The 11070-nt window shown below is 32.1% G+C and overlaps 1 protein-coding gene across 1 annotated transcript; it reads left to right on the plus strand.

Moving 5' to 3' along the window:
• LOC119674468 lies at positions 1–7028 on the plus strand (the record flags this gene model as incomplete). Its single annotated transcript, XM_038085606.1, has 10 exons — positions 1–354; positions 2667–2920; positions 4530–4907; positions 5061–5213; positions 5434–5577; positions 5650–5772; positions 5990–6184; positions 6355–6441; positions 6515–6577; positions 6668–7028. Coding segments are annotated over 10 exons (1809 nt in total), but the record flags the coding sequence as incomplete, so codon positions are not given.
• Positions 7029–11070: the final 4042 nt, after the last annotated feature.

Below are 11070 nucleotides of genomic sequence, written 5' to 3' on the forward strand. Positions count from 1 at the left end.
ACTTGCATATATTTGCATACATGCACAATATGTGAATGCTCACGTCATTGGGCTCTAAATAGAGGCTGTGAGCAAAATGAAGCATCGTACAATGTCTTCCAATTGGATGCATTCGTTAATACAACGCAAATTTCCGATTTGAAACAATTTCCAAAAGTGACAACAGCCATCGATGCAATTGATGTGTCCGAACGTACGCTTTTGTCGTTGACGCAGACAATACAAAACATATTGGAGAATATGTTGCAAACATCTTCGTTCAATTTGACCTCATATCGGGCCAGTATTGGAGCACCAACGCCTGAAAAAGATTTGGCTACGTTCATCGATCAAATGCAGAGAGTGGCATTGCAAGTAAGTTATGTTATTAAGTAATTAAAGCACTCCATATATATTGGTTCAATGTAATAGTTTGTTAGCATTCCTAGTAGATTACACAAGTTACGCTAAAAGTAATCAAGGCTAGAAGAACCTATCAACATTTATCAAATGAATTTGTTTTTAAATAATATTGCTAATTTTCCACAGGAACAACTTTACACAAAGTTCTAATAATATGTATAAACCAACTATAAACTCATTTAAAACTACAAATAGAGAAGATTAACTAAATACATAATGTTTAAATCGGCATCTACACTAGCTAGACTTCAGATATTCCGAATTTTTTTCCGAAGAAAAAATTTAAACGTGTTAATGAAAGAGTGAAAGTATGTGCAAATATCTTGTCAAAATAAGATCTTGTAGGCGCAGAGTAACACATTACTCAGCCTTAGCTTAATTACAGGTATATAGGCCGAAGAGAACCGCTTTATGTACTAACACCACCGACCCATGTTTGATATTCTTGCCGAACTCTTCGAATTCTAACCCATTATCATTATATAATTCTCAAGTAATATTTTACGTTTACCATTTGTATTTACGTTTACCATTTGTATTTACGTTTACCATACGAGTTAAGAGTGCTCAATTCTCTTTGAATCGAAGATAACAATCAAAATGATAACAGTCAAATTGATTACACTCTTCTTAAGAAAGCGTACTTTGTTTTCTATTTTCGATTCCACTGGTAATTTCCGTACTATATTCTGGCATTATATTCTGAGTCATATTGGAAACATCACAATTTACATCAGTTACAAAGACCTATATGCTTGATGGACTCCGTTATGTTATTTTTAACATAACTTTACAATACGGAATACCTTAGCCTTTTTAATCTTCTTCAGAGTATGTGATACGTGTATGCACAAAACTCACAATCCGTTTACTCAAATCATCGGTCCAAACGTAATATATTGGGTTTTTTTGACATTGCAGTATCCTCTTCCAGGAGAAAACTTTTTTAACTTTTTTGATAATGTTTGTGACGGTCCTTATCACCAAAACGTAGTTGACCAAACTAACCAAAAATCCTATGCCTGGAACAAGCATTTATTTCCGCACATACGTAATTCAAAGCGTAAAGAAAAGTTGAAATATAAAAATGACTATATCTTAAATTAAGATCATTAAATATATATAATGTATATATAATGATAATATATAATATGATTATTTATGTCACTTCTTAGATTCAATAGAATTCATAATGTCCTACATGATGTTTTCTACAAATCTATATAATCTATACGAAGCTCTCGCTGCATCTAGGTTCGCTAAGAACCAATAAGTCTAGATGTAACTTAAAGCCTGTGAAATTAACCTAATGTCGTCTAATAAAATATATATGTTAAAGTTGATATAAAATCTGAAATGAGATCCTACCAGAGTAATGTTTGCGTTGGGAGAAGTGGCGAAATATTTCAAACTATATCATAACATGATGCCATCAAACAATATAAAGCAAAAATATTAAGTCATTCAGGTATATTTTTGGGGTCGGAAAAAAATTAAATATTGAATCTATCCATTTTAGATTCAAAAAAGTAGTTATAGTAATCTTAAATGGTGATGAATTTTTATGATTCACAGTTTTTTTGTTTTTATAAAAATTACAAAAATTATATAGCTATTATATATATTATTGTGAGGAACTAAATACAATCACCTAAATTATTGTTAGAAAATAATTTAAAATCTACAAATAATATATAAACCTACACACCTATTAAATGTTTGTTTAATATTTTAAATAAAATATAAACTAATTCCCATCATCACCTATTTTCGAAATAAATTCTAATTATAAATTAAACGTTTCTAAATGGAAATGTATCTAAATTATTAAATCACATGAGAAAATAGCTATTATCCTATCAAATACAATCTTCTCCTTTTTGTAAAAATAAATGGTCATAAATGAAGTCTATATCCAAGAGCCATGCAATTAAAAATAATAAAGCATTTCATGCATATTGCTGTTCCTCTGAAACCACCACACGAACTCTACTCACTCAACTCACTCAACATTCCCAAATTAAGCCACTCCGCAGCTTCCAAACACAGTACTATACATACATAGATATATCTACCCCAGATACATAAATGCACACATAAATGCATAACTTATACGTTTCCATACATAAAACAAAAGCATGACTCTGAAATGAAAATGAAAATGAAAAGAATTTATTTTCTTTCAATTGCCACCAACTAAACTGAACCATCGAAATCGCCATCACCATTGCCACCTTTCATGGCGCATGCATGCCAACTAATAGATACAGGATGTTGCCACTTCCTCACGTATGACAACACTTGGTAGTCGATCGAAACGTTTGCAAGCTTCTATTTTGCAGCCATTGGAGCAATTGCAGAACGAAATTCTTTATCATCTGACAGCATTGGAATTGCAGAGAGACCCATGGGCCAAGCAGGTCAATCAGACATTAAACCATTTGCGCAACATACAAGGATACTTGGAAAAGACAGCTACCGAAATATGCCAAAATCAAACACGCATCTATACAGAGAGGTTAGTAGAGCTGCAGTACGCAGCAGTATGTCTGAGTTTCGGGTGAGTACTACAATAAGCGAATTATGTGTGTTTGTGTGGAGTACAATGCAATGCTATGCCTGGCAGAATTGTAATTGCAGCAACCAATGAATCGCCTGTTATTGGTTATGCTGGCTGCTTGTAATACTAATGATGGGAATTGTTATATGTGGCTATGTTCAATGCAATAACGAAGCCATGTTGTTGAGACAACTTCCAGAGAGGGGAGTAATACAATCTGTGTTATACATAACTTGTATATATTGTGGTGGACAGTGAGTAACCTCAATTCTTGATTGTAAGTGGTAGTAAGTTATTAGACGCTTACATGATTAAATAGCAAATAACCTAGTGTTTTAATATTCAGACACGAGTATTGCATTTAGTATTTGATGTGTTGCTTATCAGATAATTGATTGTTACAGCTCCTTTTCTGTTGTTTCTGGTCATTAAAATGATTTTACAATTTTTGAGTGTGTTATCAATGTTTTCTGGTTCATCAAGAAATTGTTTGGTGAATTACAAGTTTAAATGCAACAGTTGTTCAGGTCTCTCAAATAGGTAAATGTATATTTCGAAAACAGTAAGAGGCTTTTCATTTTATTAGAAAATACTTCAGTTATGTGCAATACTTATTTCAATTAGTGAAGTCATGGACTCATAAATTTAAGATTTTCAGTCGTTATATCCAAACATGGTTAGTTGGTTGATTGCAGGTAGTAGATCAGAAACTTGTTTTCCAATTAGCAATTTTTCACAATTTTGCTAAAACTTTTCTCACAATAAACCTTACGGTTTAAGATTATCACACGTTATATCTAAATGTGGTTGCTTCGTTACAGGTATCATATTAGCACCTAGCTTTCCACTGACCACAATTAGTTATTAAGGACCGTTTTGCCACCACATTCCACACAATAGAACTTGACATAGAAAAAAAACAGATTAAATTCAGCCGTCAAATTAAGATAATTTAACGAGTCTTTCATCCTTACCGAGAAAAAGTCTGCCAAGCTGTCAAAAAAGTACTTCGCTAAAAGTGCATTTCTTCCGGACGTCATAGCCGGGTATTCATAGAGAAAATGTTTAATAGTTTATATTTTCTGCAAGTTTCCACAACTTCTACCATAACTATTAAAAAAATCTAATGTTTCTCTGTGTACGTTCCTACGGACCAGAGTGACCAGAGATAACTACAGTAGAGTAAGCTACACCTCGTGTGTCACGAAAAATATCTTCAAGATCTAAAATATTATACAGAAATTTATAATAAACAAGGACTAGCAAAAAAATATAGTTAATAAATAAAAAAACTATAATCTTTGATAATTTGATTAATGTTTGAGTCTATCAATTATGTATTTAATAATTTTTTAGATAACTCTTATTTAGCCTAGCCAGGTCTTAATGCTGGGATACCAATAAAAATTATAATAATAATAATAAACAATAAAAATGGCGGGTTAAAATGTGATTTTTATTGTATTCGAACAATCAGACCGAATAAGACTTAATAATAAGACTTACCTAAATTACATATGGGAGTGATTAGAAACAAGTTTAATTTAATACATTCTTTTTTTAACAGACTCAAGACGTATCTCACAAATAGTAAGTCGACCATGTCAAGTCAGTTGGGTGAAACAACAGCAAAATGCCGTCCATTCTTTGATATATTTGATGCAAATCGTATATTTCTATGTAGAAATATTGTAGATTACATAAACGGTTTATGGTTCTTTACGTTCATAACAATTCTATTATGGTCAATTGGTACACCAGTAGGATTAAATATGATCTCCATACAACGAGAAATGGATGGACTGAAAAAGGTGCAAGCACGTGCAGCTGAGCGAGCAAGTGATAGCAGCGGTGGTAGACGACGACGTACGGATCGCACTGAAAGGGCGACTAGTGCAGCAAGAGATCGAAGTACAAGTAGTGCTTCCAGACCTAGGCCACAACTGTAAGAATATAATAATAAATTATAATATAATAATATAATATATATATAATAATATATAATATAATATATATAATAGATATATAATATAATAGAGTATTAATAATAATAAATAATATTATAATAAATAAAAAAAACTTTATTAACATTTTTAAGGCGTCGTTCTGCCACAGAAGAAACATTGGATATAGCAGATGAAGTTGAACCACAACGTCAATTACGCGATACTCGTAGCCGTGAACGAGAGATAAGTAGACCTCGAGAAACACCCAGTGCAACTGCTACACCAGCGCGCAGCAGAACACAGTTGTAAGTTTAAAAAATTTCAAAACCTTTACCATATAACTATAATCCACTTCAAACTATATGTACTATAAATAAGTTAATTAGATTAAGTATAATATGAGTTTAAACCTAGCACAAATACCTGCACTACCACCGTGTATAACCTACACTATCACCCAATAATGCTATGCAAACTAAGTTATATTTATTAGTTAAGTATATTGTTATTTTAATTTTTCAAAAGACGTCATTCAGGCACCGATATTGAAGATAACTGGGGTTCGTCTAGTGCTAGTAGAGGAACTTCTATGGAACGTGAACAAAGTCAACCCAGAGGTTATAGCAGTTACAGACCGCAGACACAGAAAACAAAACAGAAACCACAATTGTAAGAAAATGTTCAAATAAAAATAATAATTTATTAATTAATTTGTTTATGAAATAACTATTAATAATTAAGACGTAAGCAAGGTACTGAAGAGTTGGATATGGATGATGATAGTTGGTTTACAACTTGTACTGGTCGAGAGCAACGACGAGATAGTAGAAGAGAGCAACAACAAGATCGCAGCATGCCTAGAACGTAAGTCATATAACACGTATACTTAGTGCTCAATCTGTTAAGGGCCTAGTGTTTAATCCTCTCCAAGTCCTTAACTAAATTATGTTGCAAAAGTATAATATTCAGATCTTGAAAAGCATATAAATGACAAGTCGTTAGAGAAAAATTAACAAGTTATTTAAAAATAAAAAATTGAACTTTAATTATATTATTAATTAATTCTATAAATTATAAAAAGGCGACGTCGTACTGAAGATGAGAGCTTTGAACAAGATAGAAGACGTCCAGCTACACCAGTTTTGTCAGTCAATCCAGATGCACAACCTGCCGTTCCACAGCCAAGAACTCCATCACGTTTGAGAAGTAGAGTCTCACTTACATCCAGAGCTATTGAAAATATCATGACTTCGTCAACCGGTCGTAATAGAAGATTGTAAGTAACTCGGACAGGGAATTTAGTTTACAATTCTTTAAAAGAGTCTCAGTAGTTTGAAGTGGATTCATTATAATTAACGAAACAACAAAAGTTATTTAGTAATTAGGTTTACAGCCCATTTTCAAAAAATTTCTACACATTTTTCTTTAATTGCACTATTCATATAGACAACGTACCGGTACTGAAGACTACGATCTAGATGACAGTGAGATTTATGGTGCTGCCACCGCAACTAATCCAGCTGCTGTTGCTGCGTAAGTTTAATTTTAGTCTTTTCAGTATTTCTTGATCTATTAAAATATTGATTGATTAAATAATTAATTCTAGCGCTCGACGTACGCCACCAAGAACCGCACCACCACCACCACCACTTCCTGACACGATGACCAGGTTCTATCCACGCTATTGAAAATGTTAATATTTTGTAGTAATACTTGATTTTCTTTTCTTTGAAAAATCCAATACCTACAACTTTTACAGTTCACGTAATGTTCGCTGGCATGAAGAAGATGATTTGGTCTTTGAGGATGCGGATTAGGTTTAGGAGTTCAATGATCTCCTCTCCTTTTATAGTATTAATTTTTACTTATATTCACAAGTTTCATATAAACATAAACATTTAACATCACATATATCAGAAGTAAAAAATATTTTCCATAACAAATGCACGATTTTATATATGCTAAGCGTATTTTAAATTTTTATTCTATTTTAATTAAATAATTTTTAAGTCTCATGTAAACACTTTTTATATATAAGACTTTTTTCTTGGTACTGTGTCTGCCTTTAAGTATAAATATACCAACATGAAAACAGTAGAACATTTTTGAAAATTAATAAACATAAAATTAATTTCACACAAAAAACAATTTTGAAATTTATTTTTTATAAATTATATAAAAATATGTACATATTCTTTAAGGTGGCAACACTCAAAAAATTGTATCACGGATAATTGCTTAGCAAATTATAAAGTAAAATTCGATGCTTAAAAGACGTTTGCTCAATCAGTGCATAATGAGATGTATATACAGAGCTACATTAACGTTACAACGAAATTATAGACGAACTGAATCGGCTATTCTAATAACTTGACACCAAGTTTGCTATTTTAAAAGACAGAAGGCAAGACTGCGCACTAAAGTCATTCTTGGGATCAGTACCGAGTATTTATGGATTTGATCTTGTTCACAAGAACATGGGCATTGTCTATTAGTGGTGTAGATAATTTTACCAAAGAGTCTTGGCTTACATCACAACTCACTTCAATTGATGCTAGAATGAACCACCATGATAATAGTTTCACTTCTGACTAAAAGGAATGGGCCCCATAATGATAAGAATTTAACTTATTTCTTACCGCAAAATTTTATTAATTGATGAAGTTCACTTTAACCAATAGTAATACTTTAAATAGAGACAAATACCAGTAAGATGGTGTATTTATCGGGTTGTCAGTTTTTAAAAAATGAAGAAAATATATATTGAAAATATATATATAAATATAGAAACTTCACCAATTGTCGAACTTCAGAAACAGCATATTCTGTGAAGGTTCTTAAACAAACACTGTGGATTTCACTGTCGCCTAAATAAAGAAGTATTCCATATAAAGAATGCCCACATATTTGTTCTGTGTATATATAAGGGGTTTCTGACCATATGAGTCTAAAAATTGTTATCAACTTTGCAGTGAGCCATGTGTTTCCACAGCTAATGCACGGCGGCAACCCAATACTTTAGGAGCCCCCTTTTTTGAGGATCTTGATTAACTTCAAGACCTCCCATTAAACAACATTTTAAGCTTCACCAAAGGTTTCAGATGGTTTTAAAATATGCCAAATGCGTTCTATCATTTATATAAAATAATTATATAACTGTAATTGGTATTATAATTGGATGATGTTTCTCAGTATCCAACGAGAAAGCGAGGCATTGCATCTATTGTGATTTTATTGTTGTATTACCACACTAAAAACTGAACGGTAGACACTCAATGCTTGAAACGATGACCAGAATTAAAAGAATTGACTAGTCTGATAGGTCACGGAAACATGCAGTCAAGAATATGCTTAATAGCCCAGATCAAAGCCGAAGCGTGACTAAGAATGTAACAAGGGGTCTGATCTGTTTCTAAGCAGAGCCGACATTCTGCTTCCTCAGTCAGTCTCAAAATGTTAAGATGGCAGAAATTTCTATGCTTATCTCTCAGGATCATATATGTACTCCTAAAAAAGCTTCTGATCTTGATTTCGCTTGTTACTTTGAAATTTTATTTCATTGTATTCCTTTTAATACAAATTTTTGAAAATTGAACTATTTGCGTCCTGTGAGAGTGCTCCAATTATTGAGACCCAAGTAACATACCATATAGTAAATAAGTGCAATTTGTTAATATGTGTCGTTTGCAGCATTATTATGCCTTTATGTAAAACTTTGTATTTGAAAATTGAAGGTATAAAAGAGCATCGGAATGGATTATTAAGCGAAAATATTTTAATATAATATATTACTAAAGAATCCAGAACGCAGGTACATCTACTGTTAAAACACCTAATTTCAAATAGTGGAGTATAATATTGATTAGTAAAGTTTAAATATTTTGTTATAAGGAATATATAAATTTAGTTAAAGTATATATGTGACTCAAGATTATGCATACGTGCTCTTGGTAATACGGATATATACTCCGAGGAAAGTTTTTGGAGTGAAAATCGAAAGTATGGAGATGTGAAATGTTAGATTAAATTCTCTGCAATTCCGACAAAATATATCTATATTGAGGATAGTTGAGTTGAGTCAGTGCACCTGAGCACTTTTACTCTCTACTAACTGCGAGGTTTCTACAAAACCCCTCTTTGCACCTTGAATAAATTTTTGTTTATCACTTCATTACACTAAGCAATAATTGACCTCAGATCCGCATATCTCCCCGAGGAGCCTGTTACCATTCTGAGATTTGATAACGCGGTGTTAGTAAGACTGTCAGATTTCGCAAATAATTTCAGGGCTCTATCCTTTATGTATTTTTTGATGGGATCAATCTTGACTCCCTGAGGATGCCATTCGTCCTAATGTACCAAGGAACTCTGAAAAGTCTTCTCAGAGCCTGTCTTTGCGCAATTTCTAATTGGTGAATAGTAGTGTTTAAAGCTTTGCTAAACGCTACACAACCATATCGTTGCATTCTATATGATAACAGCACATATTTATAAGTTATATATTACCAGTAGTAAGGAATATGGAAAGTGCAAAGAAACAGTTGTTAAAGAAACTCTATAAGATATTCTGTTTCTATTCTCAAAAAATTGACTTAAACTCGTTAAAGCTTAATATAAAGATTTTTATCTATATTAAGAACTCTAATATAGTATCGGTAACTCTTTACCCCGCCTGCTTGCCTACTATTGATGTCTTAAGAATTGGTAACATTATGTAGTCTTAACAAATCAAGTACTTCTTTGTGAAATACTGAAATTTTTTCTCTTTACTCAGTTCAAAATTTTTTTTCAGATATAAAACCGTATTATAAATGAATATTATTATTTTTTTAACCAATAATACTAATTTAATACTAATACTAATTTCACGAAAATGAATACGCTAAGGTACTTCTATCTCGCTACTAAAAAGACAAGTATTACATCTTTTCAAAGTCACTTTTGACTCACATAATCCGTAAGTTCAGGGAACTTAAATGTTTCAAAATAAACACATATTGCTTATAACATAAATATTAGCCCTTTTTCATGTATTAAGTTATATCACTGACATGATTATGTTGCTGTTTTACGACCACCGACAGGGTCCTAAATATGTAATAACATGTAAAATGGATACAAAAAATTTGTTGCCTCATCTTTCAGTTGCCCTGAATTTATATGATTTATTTTTCTGCAATATCAATTGTCATGATTATTAAAACTTAAGTTTAATTTAAGTTTGCTTTGTAGGACAAAAAGGACAAGCATGTGCAATGTTGTTCCTCATAATTTAATAAAATATTAAAACAATGTTGTACCACAAAAAAGGATTTGTAGTGTGCATGCTTTTACATAAATTAGTGCTCAGACAAACCTACTTTTCCTCCAATACACTTCAAACAATGAATGCACACCACATGATGTGGTGCCACAAACAAACTTACACGCATTTTGTGTCCCAACTTCCACTTATGCAGACGGTATTACGTTCATGGTCCAAGTCATCTGCATGTGTCCTTGTGACTGGATTACAACTTGCAGGCAAGCGTTTAACTCTTGTTTGTGCTGTAGATGCAATTAATCTCTGATCAATTGTTTGACCATTTCGAAAGGACATTCAGTTTTTAGTTGCTTAATTATTCGATTTGAGGTCAGTGTGTTGAGAATCTGAATATATGTATATCATATAGGTATTCCTTAATTGGGAAATTGGCAAAATTATCTGCATTGAGCTTGCTAAATTAATTTAATAAAAGGATTTGATTTAAAATAGTCATAAAACTTGATTTAAATTTAATTTAATTTAATTTTTTGAATTAAATTTAAAATAAAAATTATGAATCAAATTATGAAGATTAATGCTATATACATATATAGGTTTCTCCAGTGAATTCGAAGTAGTTATCAGTGACATATCAACTTGGAGAAATAATGAAATTATCTTAAAGAAGGGCTCCTCATTATGATATACTGATGGATCCAAAATGGAAGATGGCGGAGCAGGGGCATGAATTATAGGACCGAAATTCCGCAAAGCAATTGCAATGGGAAAGAAGTCCCAATGCAGAGGCACCCGTAGTACCCAAATATGCATTCTTTCGGACACTCAAGCAGCTCTAAAATCTTTAGGAAACTCTTCATTCCAATCAAAGTTGATCTGGGAATGCTTTTAAATTTTTA

This window comes from Teleopsis dalmanni, chromosome 2, assembly GCF_002237135.1.
Source record: "Teleopsis dalmanni isolate 2A chromosome 2, ASM223713v2, whole genome shotgun sequence".
In the NCBI taxonomy this organism is placed as follows: domain Eukaryota; kingdom Metazoa; phylum Arthropoda; class Insecta; order Diptera; family Diopsidae; genus Teleopsis; species Teleopsis dalmanni.